Source organism: Betta splendens, chromosome 1 (genome assembly GCF_900634795.4).
Source record: "Betta splendens chromosome 1, fBetSpl5.4, whole genome shotgun sequence".
Lineage (NCBI taxonomy): Eukaryota > Metazoa > Chordata > Actinopteri > Anabantiformes > Osphronemidae > Betta > Betta splendens.
This window is the reverse complement of record NC_040881.3, coordinates 10,664,380-10,676,412: the sequence shown is the minus strand read 5'-3', so window position 1 is coordinate 10,676,412 and position 12,033 is coordinate 10,664,380. Positions and strand designations below refer to the sequence as shown.

General features: G+C 47.8%; 1 protein-coding gene across 1 annotated transcript in view; it reads left to right on the top strand.

Moving 5' to 3' along the window:
- slit2 (slit homolog 2 (Drosophila)) overlaps nt 1–12,033 on the top strand; it is a 34,645-nt gene that overhangs the window by 20,764 nt on the left and 1,848 nt on the right. Inside the window, exons 14-34 of the mRNA XM_055508211.1 lie at nt 1,109–1,259; nt 1,349–1,423; nt 1,620–1,763; nt 1,838–1,981; nt 2,057–2,223; nt 2,321–2,453; nt 2,997–3,065; nt 3,337–3,408; nt 3,947–4,018; nt 4,185–4,256; nt 5,096–5,259; nt 6,192–6,316; nt 6,417–6,514; nt 7,194–7,333; nt 9,087–9,180; nt 9,495–9,632; nt 9,791–10,031; nt 10,393–10,523; nt 10,605–10,759; nt 10,873–11,212; nt 11,296–11,510. Of these exons, the coding sequence (XP_055364186.1) occupies nt 1,109–1,259; nt 1,349–1,423; nt 1,620–1,763; nt 1,838–1,981; nt 2,057–2,223; nt 2,321–2,453; nt 2,997–3,065; nt 3,337–3,408; nt 3,947–4,018; nt 4,185–4,256; nt 5,096–5,259; nt 6,192–6,316; nt 6,417–6,514; nt 7,194–7,333; nt 9,087–9,180; nt 9,495–9,632; nt 9,791–10,031; nt 10,393–10,523; nt 10,605–10,759; nt 10,873–11,212; nt 11,296–11,510 (2,940 nt within the window). The remainder of the gene's footprint in view (nt 1–1,108; nt 1,260–1,348; nt 1,424–1,619; nt 1,764–1,837; nt 1,982–2,056; nt 2,224–2,320; nt 2,454–2,996; nt 3,066–3,336; nt 3,409–3,946; nt 4,019–4,184; nt 4,257–5,095; nt 5,260–6,191; nt 6,317–6,416; nt 6,515–7,193; nt 7,334–9,086; nt 9,181–9,494; nt 9,633–9,790; nt 10,032–10,392; nt 10,524–10,604; nt 10,760–10,872; nt 11,213–11,295; nt 11,511–12,033) is intronic.

The following is a 12,033-nucleotide window of genomic DNA, read 5'->3' as shown; positions in this document are numbered from 1 at the left end:
GACCTTTGACCTCTACCACAGTGACCTTTGAGCCCTTCTGTGACCCCCCCCCCTGTGTTTTTACAAACAAGAGGAATCTACACTTAGCGCACAATAGTTAATGTACTTTTCTCTTTATTTCTCTGTGTGTGTGTGTGTGTGTGTGTGTGTGTGTGTGTGTGTGTGTGTGTGTGTGTGTGTGTGTGTGTGTGTGTGTTCTCAGAAGTCAGGGCTTCTCTTGCCTTCAGTGCTGCTGTAACTCTCCTCCCACTGTTCCTGCTCTTCTGCCTTATGTCTGTGTATTTAGACGTCTTTAGATGCTCCAGTCGATCCTTGTCTCTCCCCTGACTCAGGATTTCCCATCTTACCTTCTCCTTTTCTCCCCTTCCTCCGCCTTTTCCCCCCTCTTGGATTCCTACCACTACACATCTTTCTATCCCCGATCTTCCTCCCCCCTCCTCCTCCTCTCCCTCTGTCCCTCCCACCCCTCTATTCCAGCGGAGGAGCAGTCAGTCAGCAGGTTGTTCCTTTGTGCTTGATCTAACCATGTGGCTGCCAGGTTCCTATAGTGGAACATGGTTCTGTCAAGCACCATGGAACGGCCCTGCAAACCCCACAGCATTGCCAAGACGCAAGAGACAGCACACTCCTGTTGTCCCTGCGCAGCCTCTGTGCGTGTCTGTTTGTGTGTGTGTGTGTGAGTCTTGGATGCCTGTACGTGCGATGATGTCATTTTTGATGCTGCTTCGTGGCGCAGTGGTTTCTAACACTGACAGTTGCTTTGCAGAAAACTCCTTCTGTGCGTTTGTCTGCGTGTGTGTGTGTTCAGTTTGTGTGTGCTGTGGGCGGATTGTGATACTCATGCAGCATTTTCAACATGTTCTCATGCAAGTGATCACAATCAGCATCGGTTTCTGAATGTTTTATTCATTTCTTTAATTTTTTTTTACAACTCCCGCTCCAAGTAAAACAACCGGCGCTCCTCTGCGAAACCTCACGCGTTTCTCCACTGTGTCACGACCTTCGGTCCGGCCCGCAGGCGCGTTTGCGCCGGAGCCCGGAGGCGCCGGGGCTTCGACTCCTGCCCGCGCTCTGCTCTGTGTGACGTTGCCGCTGTGCTTGTGACCAGGTACCGAGGATTACCGCAGCAAGCTGGGGGGGGACTGCTTCGCCGACCTGGCCTGCCCCGAGAAGTGCCGCTGCGAGGGCACCACGGTGGACTGCTCCAACCAGAAGCTCACCAGGATCCCGGACCACGTCCCTCAGTACACGGCCGAACTGTGAGCCACGTCCGCCTTTCACAGCCAGAACCTCCCCGTGCTCCCCCGCCGCCTCTGACCCCCTCTCCTCTTCTCCTTCCTGCGCTCAGGCGGCTGAACAACAATGAATTCACCGTGCTTGAGGCGACCGGGATCTTCAAGAAGTTGCCGCAGCTAAGGAAGATGTGAGTCAGATCATCAGAACAGAAACCAACCAGTCGTGCTTGGGAGGAAGTCACATTCAGCTCAGAAGGAGGAAACTTTTCATTTCCCGTATTTCTCTCTACATCCCTGACCCCGATCCCTGCTCCTCATTCTTGCTTCTCCCTCCACATTTCTTCTTTTCTGCCTCCTTAACCCCTGCCTCCTCTCTCCCTGCAGAAACCTGAGTAATAACCGTATTACAGACATAGAGGAGGGCACATTCGATGGCGCATCGGGCGTCAACGAGCTGATTCTGACCTCCAACCGGCTGGAAAACGTACACCACCGCATGCTGAAGGGCTTGAGCGGCCTCCGCACGCTGTGGGTACCTGTGCATCATCAGCAGCACGCCTTTACACAACCAGGTGACGTCATTATAAACTCTGCGTGTGCAGGATGCTGAGGAGCAACCGCATCAGCTGCGTGAGCAACAGCAGCTTCGTGGGGCTGAGCTCCGTGCGCCTGCTGTCGCTCTACGACAACCAGATCACCTCCATGAACCCCGGGGCCTTCGACACGCTGCACTCCCTGTCCACCCTGTGAGTCACCAGCTGCATGACGCGCGACGAGGCAAAATGCACGCAGGCTTTAAAATGCTCCCAACTCTCCTCCAGCAACCTCCTGGCCAACCCCTTCAACTGTAACTGCCACCTGGCCTGGCTCGGGGACTGGCTGAGGCGCAAGCGCATCGTCACCGGCAACCCTCGCTGCCAGAGTCCCTACTTTCTGAAGGAGATCCCCATCCAGGATGTCGCCGTCCAGGACTTTGCCTGCGAAGACGGTGAGACGAATTGACATGAATTATATGCATTTACAGATCACGCAGTGCAACGGCGCAACTCAATCACGCCCTCCGTCCGTTCTCCCGTCCCCTCCAGGTAACGACGAGAACAGCTGTTCTCCAGCTCTGCGGTGTCCTGCAGAGTGCTCCTGTCTGGACACGGTGGTGCGCTGCAGCAACAAGGGCCTCAGCACGCTGCCCAAAGGCCTTCCCAAGGAAACCACGGAGCTGTGAGTTCACCAACATGTCATCAACAACATGTCTCTCATGCTTTAAGATAAAATAGGATAGAATATATGTCCATGTTGCAACAGCAGTACAAAACAAGAGCAGAATCAAAATTATGTACAATTATATGCAGGAAGGAAGAAATTATTTGCAGTAACTTTCAAATTTTTACATAATAAACTTACTGTACTACAATAAATACTTTAGTTTATTTATCATTTGTTTCAAAGTGAAAAAAGATCATTTGAATTTACAGTTATGGATTTTAAAATATTAATATTAATATAAAATAAATGTACATCATTGTCTCCTGTGGGGAACAGACTTTGTCCAACCATTAATTAACCAGGAGTTAGTTAATATGCACATTGTCACACAGTGAAGGGAATATGATCTCAGTGCATGCGTGTGTGATGGAGGAGGAGTAATGACTGCTCACGCTGCTGGACATGAAGAATGACCTACGCGGTTAGTTAACTGCGACATGTTTGAAACGTGTCTCTCTTCCCATCTGCTTTGTTTGCACCTCTCCGTCGGTGACTCAGGTATCTGGACGGTAACCACTTCACTCAGGTTCCAGTGGAGCTCTCCAATTACAAGCACTTAACGCTCATGTAAGTTTCACACATTTCATGAACATATATATAATTGGAAATGTTTTCTTCTATTTTCTTCTTCTTGTTCTGTATCTGAACATTGATAATGACTTGTTTCGTGTCTTCGATGCATTTAAAGGCTTAAACTAACTGACTGGTCGTCTGTCTGAGCTGTGTGTTTAACCTCGCTGGCGTATGTGTTGTATTGCTGTTGGTGTGTCGTACTGTACAGCGGGTGTATTGTGCAGTCGTTCATGCACGTGATGTGTGTTTTATGTTTCCTTTGCAGCGATTTGAGTAACAACCAGATCAGCACGTTGTCCAACCACAGCCTCAGTAACATGTCCGAGCTGCTTACGCTGTGAGTCTGGCTTTACATCAGTCCTTTTGCCCTGCGTGTCTGTGTGTGCGTGTGTCTATGAATGGATCTGTGTCATTTGCAAATGCACGGGAAGAAGATGATAAAATGAAAGCAATAATCAAACTTCGCTGGCACACACTTCTGCTGAGTCACCACGCAGTCCCTCCCTGTGAACACTGTGCCATGCGGGTCACCTCCAGTGACTCATGGGAGTGAGATGCTTTTGTAGTGCACCGTTAGCAAAAACCTATTCTCGCGTAGCAACTGTACTGCTGCAGCCTGCAGCAGCTCAACGTCGTCACTATGCAAAGCAAAGCACATGTAAAGATGAAGTCACACAAACTATTGAGTACAAAAAACTACACTCCATTCACATCCGTCCTCGTCTAATGCAGGATGTTTCTGCAGTTGTTGTGTGTTTGTGCTAACGTGCTCGTTTCTGTGTCTGTGTTTGCTCATTAAAACGTGGTTATGACTTTGATCATCTGGGGATGTTGAAAAACTTGTCTTTTCATTTGTGTCTGTTCTGTTTGTGAAGAATCCTGAGCTACAACCGTCTGCGGTGTATACCAGCGAAGGCCTTTGACGGACTCAAGTCTCTGCGTTTGTTGTGAGTATCAGCTCCAGCACATGGTGACACTAAGGAACATACTGTAGTGCAAATGGTCTCATGTCAGAGTGGTCGTCCAGAAGCCTCACGACTTTTAGCATCAAGACTTCCTTCCAAAACTCTGCGCCTGTTTCTCTTTCAACTCCTTCCTCTCGCCCTTTCTTAGATCTCTCCATGGCAACGACATATCGCTGATACCAGAGGGAGCCTTCAAAGACCTGTCATCCCTTTCTCACCTGTGAGTAGCACACATGTCAGCATTCATGTCTTTTTTCTGTGACTGAAGAGCTGACATTTTCCCCCTATTAGAATTGCAAAATAAAGACAAATTATCATGAGAAAGATGAGTTTCCTCTTCACCCGAATACCTGAAGGGAAATGTCAGAAAATGTCTGAGCAGTGAGGCTTGTCTTTCAAAGAGTCAGACTGAAACTAAGTATATAATACGAGTATATACTGTATACATACGTGTGTGTGTGTGTGTGTGTGTGTGTGTGTGTGTGTGTGTGTGTGCGTGTGTGTGTGTGTAAAATCTGAACTCTTTAAAATGGAAGATATGCATACTGTAAGTGAGGATGATTGTGGTTTGAGTTACTGCTGATGGGAATTTCAATAAGTGATTGTCCACTCTGGGCTCTGAGGGGGATCAGCACCATGGACAGAGCCCGCGACAGGCCGCTGCTAATCAGACCTCAGAAGAGCTGAGGTGGGGGGCGTATTCATCAGAAACTAAAGATGTCAGTGTGTGGTTACACAGGCAGCGCTGTGCCCGTGCATGAATATGACACAGCCAGCAAGCTGAAGCGCTATAAAAGTAAAGCAGCTGTTCCCAGTGGTCTAAGTCAATGCAAGTGCAACATCAGCCTGAGATAAGTTTATTCAAACAAAGGGGTTTATTCAACTACAGCCAAGATGCAGCTCACTTATATGGAGTAGAAATACACTGTATCACACTTTCGCCCTTGACGGTAAATCCGATTTGTAGATAGTAAGGTGTTTTCTCTCTCTCTCTCTCTCTCTCTCTCTCTCTCTCTCTCTCTCTCTCTCTCTCTCTCTCTCTTTCTCTCTGACTGCCAGCGCCCTCGGTGCTAACCCTCTCTACTGTGACTGCCACATGCAATGGCTGTCAGACTGGGTAAAGAGCGGCTACAAGGAGCCGGGCATAGCCCGCTGTGCCGGCCCCGGGGACATGACCGACAAGCTGCTGCTCACCACCCCTTCAAAGAAGTTCACCTGCACAGGTAATGCAAACGAACACACGAGCACAAAACGAACCCGTCTGTGATGGATGTGGAGAATTACTCTGTTTAAATTACGCAAGACGCATGGAAAATCAGTTCATGAGGACTCCTAGATTTCTCTCCAGTGGAAACCATGTTTGTCGGAGATATAAACTTGTCATTGATAAATGTAAGTTAAGTCATTAAGAGATAGAAAAACTGTCTGAACACACCAACAAGGGTTTGCTTGATATGGTGAAACATGATTTTTACTGGACAGCAATACATGTAGATGCTGATTAAAATAAAAGTCCCTGAATTTTATAAATTTGTTATTGAGCTTGATTTTGACTGTAATTTTAACAAATTCCATGTGTTTACCTTTTAACCTTTAACCTAATTATTGCTACCGATAACTATGTATACGTGACTGAAACCTATTTTCAACTTAATCTAACTGACGCGCGGTAGAAGTCCCGGGGCCTTGTGGTTTTCTGGTGCCAGGTACTGTAAAGTAACAAATCATGTCCCAGTGCTTGCTCCTCAGTCTATTCTTCCCCAGATCCTCAATTCAGTCCCAGCCGTGTTCTCCTCATCCTTTAAATCCTGACCAGACTGAGCCGCTCCGCTTCCCTGTCAGCCCTCGTGTTCTGACCAGCCGTGTGTGTCCTGACTGTTAAATGTTGATTCTGTGCATGCTGTGGTCCTGCAAAGAGAGTGTGATCTCTCTCATGTATAGCTATTCAGTTATTGGGTGATATTCATATATAATGTCTAATTGGTGATTTTGAAATGCTTCATTGTTAAGTGCCCTGTCCAGAAAGATGTCAGGATGTGTTCAGAACCTGGGTCTCAAAGTCCTAACACTGTAGTTTGTGGATGACTGCCACACACACAGGCTGGGGTCCCTGATAATGTATGTGTGTATGGGTGGGTCTGTTCGCATCACACAGGCCCAGTGGACGTCAGCATCCAGGCAAAGTGTGAGCCCTGCTTGTCCAACCCCTGCAGAAACGACGGCACGTGCTCCACTGACCCTGTGCACTACTACCGCTGCACCTGCCCCTACGGCTTTAAGGTATCACTCAGCATCAGCATCAGCACCCAGCCGTCCTCTGTCGTCTGTTACATCCCTAATGCACAGCGCTGAACACGTGTGTGTTTATGTGCATGAACAGGGTCAGAACTGTGAGGAGCCCATTCACGCCTGCATCAGCAACCCGTGTCAGAACGGTGGAACGTGTCATCTGAAGGAAGGAGAAGGAAGCAACTTTTGGTGAGAATCAACCTGCTTCAATCTTTACCGGGTTTCTTTTACTGTAGGGACAACAGCAGACGCCAACAGCTTGGCGCCGACCTGCTTTGTCCTCACACACTAACGCCTCCATGTCTCTGAGCTCGTCTCCTGCTGTGACCGTCCCCTTGTCTCGCCGTTCGGCCGTTCAGTGTTAACAGGCAGGGAGCTAGCGCCTGTTTGCTCCCACCAAGCAGATTGTAATCACCCACACAAGCAGGCCAGCTCTGTCTTTGGTTGCCTCTTTTCATTTCCTCTCACCGTCATCGTACTGTATGTTAACTTTTTTTTTTCCTTCACCACCTTCAGCTCTGAGGGTGAATATTCATCGTGAAGGGCTGTCATTGGCTATTTAATGAGATATTAATCTACCCGAGTGTGTGGCGCATAAGGGCTCTTTATTAGACCTGTACCAGTGTGTGTGTGTGTGTGTGTGTGTGTGTGTGTGTGTGTGTGTGTGTGTGTGTGTGTGTGTGTGTTAAGCTGAGTAGTAGTTACAGAGTTGCAGCACGCTCACGCTAACAGAATAATGACCCACTGGGGACGAGCGGATGGAGCTGACGCAGCTGTTACGAGCTGGTTGTGCAGCGCATCGTTGCGTGTGTGTGTGTGTGTGTGTGTGTGTGTTTCTCATTACGTGTGTGTGCCCGTGCATTCTCAGGTGTGTGTGTCCGGAGGGCTTCGAAGGAGACGCGTGCGAGATCAACATCGACGACTGCGAGGACAACGACTGCGAGAACAACTCGACCTGTGTTGACGGCATCAACAACTACACGTGCATGTGCTCACCTGAATACACAGGTAACGCAAAAGTCCACTACACCTGAAATTACACTGTCAAACTACTACATGGACGATTCTTTTATGCTCAGAAGTTTTCCTTTTTTTGGAAGCGTTTAAGCTGCAGAAGTGAGTCACATAGGTAGAAAACAGAACTACTTTTCCTGTCGGAGCCAAAATGAACTATCCACTCACTCTTTTGTTTCAAACATAGCTAAAGATAAGCACTTTGCAGAAAGAAGACAATCCCATCTTTTCTAACGCTAGTCTGTTGCTAGTTGTTTGTCTGCTTTTGCGCTGTGCTAATCATGTCTGACTGCTAACCTTTGTGGCCGTGTTCTCTCTCTATCTCTCTGTGTCTCGCTGTCCTGTCCCCTTTCTGCTTTCTGTCATCTATCATCTGTGTTGTTGGGGTTTTTTTTTGTGGTTGCAGCTGCTACCAATGAGGTGGAGAGAGGTTAGTCTGTTCTCTCTGTCCTTCTTGTCCCCCCTCCTCTCGCTCTCCTTTCTGTCTTCGCTCCATTGTTTCGATCCTTCCTTCATTTCCTGTGCTTTATTTATACCAACCAGATGTTTTGATTTTGAGTAATGTAATATACTTTAGGCCGTTGTGCTCCGTTAGCAGTGCATGTCCTCATACACCTGTATGTATACTGCTTGCTGCTTGCTGCATACTGTACATGCTTATTCCTTACTATAGACACAATAAAGCATATTATAACAAATGTATAATCTCACATTATAGGTAGATGATATTCTTTCAGTTATTCCAGGAAGACAAGTTACTGGATGCAGATTTAACATAAGCGTGTGTCCGTCTTCACTCTACTGGAATGAAACACATCACTCAGCATCACAGTGTGGCTCATTTTATCTTCTGGAAAGTGACACAAAGGAACATGCTGACATTCTTTGGCTACACTGATTATAGCAAGCACATTTTGGTGTGCAGTATAGTATAGTATAGTCCTATGCTTCTCTGTTTACACTACACTTACAGACTTTCTGATAAACCTGACTAGTAAAATGTTTCCTAATTATTAAAGTAAGTGCTTTAAACACTTCATCAGCATTTGTACTAAATTGTTCATTTTAAATGAAATATACAGTATGCTATTTATAATAGAGTAATAAACGGCATTTTAAACTATATTAGACTGTTAGTATAAGATTTTGATTCTAACTGAGTGCATGTAGCACAGTTGCTACTAGAGATGCTCTGAAGCACAAACATGCATCAACCTCCTCCATCATTTCAAACACATTTTCCATTGATCCCCAAGTGAACATATAATTACACCCAGAGGGGAAGCTGTGCTGTCAGGAGAACTGGATTATTCCCTGATGACTCATCAGTGAGTCATTTGGAGTTCAGAGTCCTGTGAACATCAGGATACACTTGGGAAAACCATCAGGAATATGACATTCCCAGAGATGACATCATTTATCAGACCATTGTGTTGGTCCTGGCCACAAGAGAGTCATCCATCAAGCACCAAGAGTGCACACCCACATTTAGACACCCACCCACACACACGCATGCATACACACACACACACTACAGAGAACACAAGCAGAAACATTACGGGTTTATGGGTTTAATTTAGTTCAGTGCCATTATATTTGTATTTATTATTGGAAGTGTTAAGATGATATTTGTGTGCGTGTCTGCTGTCTGCTTCTATGTGTGTGTGTGTGTGTGTGTGTGTGTGTGTGTGTGTGTGTGTGTGTGTGTGTGTGTGTGTGTGTGTGTGTGTTTGTGTGTGTGTCCTAGGGGAGCTATGTGAAGAGAAACTGGATTTCTGCGCACCAGAGCTGAACCCATGTCAGCATGATTCAAAGTGCATTTTGACCCCTAAGGGATACAAGTGAGTGGACCACACACATGTACACACACACACGCACACACACACACACACACACACACACACACACACACACACACACACAAACACACACACACATTTGAATGCCCACGCGCTTTGTTTCCCTTCCCTCAGGTTCTTACTACTAACATTTCTCACACCTAAATAAATAAGTTGCTGATTAATCTATGCACAGATATAGCGAAATAGCATGCGGCCAGTCTACAAACAGCAGCACTAGGGAAAGTTGCAGTTAGCAGATTGAAGTCAAGTATCACCATCATTTCTGTTGCCCCTGTGTGTTTGTGTGTGTGTAGATGTGAGTGCACACCGGGCTACGTTGGTGAGCACTGCGAGTTGGACTATAACGACTGTGAGGAGAACAAATGTCAGAACGGAGGCCAGTGCATCGACGCCGTCAATGGGTACACCTGCGTGTGTCCAGAGGGAAACAGGTGAGGCTCACGTTCACAGTATCGACAAAATATATTACATGCAGTACTGTATACAGTATGCTCTTTCCTGGTCAACGTGTTTATTTGTCTCCCTCTTGTGTTAGGTCTTAGTTACTGCAGTCAAGTCTTCGTCTAACCTTTCTAATTGTACGTTGCAGTGGGTTATTCTGCGAGTTTTCCCCTCCCATGGTCCTTCCTCGCACCAGCCCCTGCGACAACCACGACTGCCTGAACGGGGCGCAGTGTGTCGTCATGGCAACCGACCCTCGTTGCCAGTGCATCCACGGCTACGAGGGCGAGCGCTGCGAGACGCTCGCCAGCGTCAACTTTGTCAGCCGCGAGTCCTACCTGCAGCTCCCCTCCAACCTGCTGTCGCCACAAACCAACATCAGCCTGCAGGTGTGTGCTGTACTCATACACTAGCGTACAACTACACAGCTGGGATGTTCCTACATCTGTCAATAAAATGTTCCCCTGCAGCTTTTATCTGTGTTTTTGTCGCTTGTGACAAGTTTAAGGTGCTGATGTTAATTCTGCTTCTGAATGACTATTTCGTCATATTAAAATGTATGACACTGCCAATGACTTAGATCAGCTGTGTTCAGCCAGTCAGAGGCTAGAAGTACAGGAAAACAAGCAGGACGGTGTCCCTCACAGACCAGTATTGGTGCCTACTGATTTGTGGTAAACAAAGGATGTGGAAATGCTTTTCACACAGTTAATCCGCCTCACTGACCTGCACATCCCGCTGTGTGCTTAGATTGCTACAGATGAGGACAGTGGCGTGTTACTGTATAAAGGGGACAGCGATCACATTGCCATAGAGCTGTACAGGGGCCGCCTTAGAGTCAGCTACGACACAGGATCCTACCCTCCCTCTGCGATATACAGGTACACACACACAGACACAATGCCACGCTCACGTGATGGATTATGCAGGTGTTGGGACTAAATGTCGGTTCTGCCTCTCAGTGTGGAGACAGTAAATGATGGCAGTTTTCATGCTGTGGAGCTGTTAGCGTCAGACCAGACTCTGTCTCTGTCCATTGACGGTGGACCTCCTAAATCCATCAACTCCATCAGCAAGCAGTCCACCCTCAACATAGAGTCCCCGCTCTACCTTGGAGGTAACTGTCTTATCTGGTTGAACACGATTTGCAATGTGAAAACTTACAATTAACGCTTTTAATGTATTTACATGAATTATACTTGATTGTCCTTCAATTGCACCTTTTTGCAGGGATGCCAGAGCAGGCCTCAGCCTCTGGCGGCCTTTCTGCTCTGCAGCACAGCTCAGGAGGACGCAACGGCACCAGTTTCCACGGCTGCCTCCGCAACCTGTACATCAACGGGAAGCTGCAGGACCTGGGGGCCGGGCAGGGCGCCGGGTCCGCGGGCCCTGGGACGGCACAGTGGCTCGGACACGGGGTGGAGCCGGGCTGCCAGCCGTGCCAGAGGGGCGTCTGCGTCCAGGGCGACTGCCACTCCACCGGACACCGCGGCTTCACCTGCACCTGCCACCCGGGCTGGACCGGAGCCCTGTGCGACCAGCAGGTCAACAACCCGTGTGACGGCAACAAGTGGGTGTCTTTGTGACGAGGCCTTAGGTTTAAACTTGAGGTTTTGAGTATAATAACGCTCCTCCTGCTCCGTCCCCTCACAGGTGTGTCCAGGGTACCTGCCTCCCCATCAACTCCTACTCCTACTCCTGTCGGTGCCAGCCTGGCTTCAGCGGCGTGCTCTGTGACGAGCAGGACCCGGACGCGGCTCACCCCTGCAGTCTGTCCCGCTGCAAGCATGGCAAATGCAGGGTGTCGGGTTTGGGGAAAGCGTACTGTGAGTGTAACAGTGGTTACACAGGGGAGGCGTGTGACAAAGGTGAGCGAGGCGCCGGTTTGTGTGTTTACGTTGCGTTGGTCTGCCGTGGATGAACTACTCACATAATTCCTCTTCAGGCTTTTTAATCTAGTTTCCCATAACAGAACCTTTCATAAGCTTCTACTTTGCTCTCGGTGCATTCAGAATTCTCACAGCAGTGTTCGCTCTGCTTTCATTAACACTTCTAACATCTTCCTTTTTCAACCCAGCGTCCTCTGAGCTCCCTCATAACCCCACACGGGGCGTAACGCAGGTGAGACAGCTCAGTCACACTTTAATGTCAGTCTCTTTTTAATGGTCTCCCCCCCTAACAACTCCAACTCCTGTCTTTTCTGCACCTTGTTAGTATTATTGTTGTGTTTTAGAATTTTCATCGCAAAAAGATTTTCTTACTGTTTTTTTATTGTTGTTGCATCAACAGTCACATTCATTGCATGAAAACCTACATTTTGTATATTTAGGTCCTATACACCTTCAGCTCTGGTCAATGCATATGCTGTTGCCAGAATCCCTATCACATCCC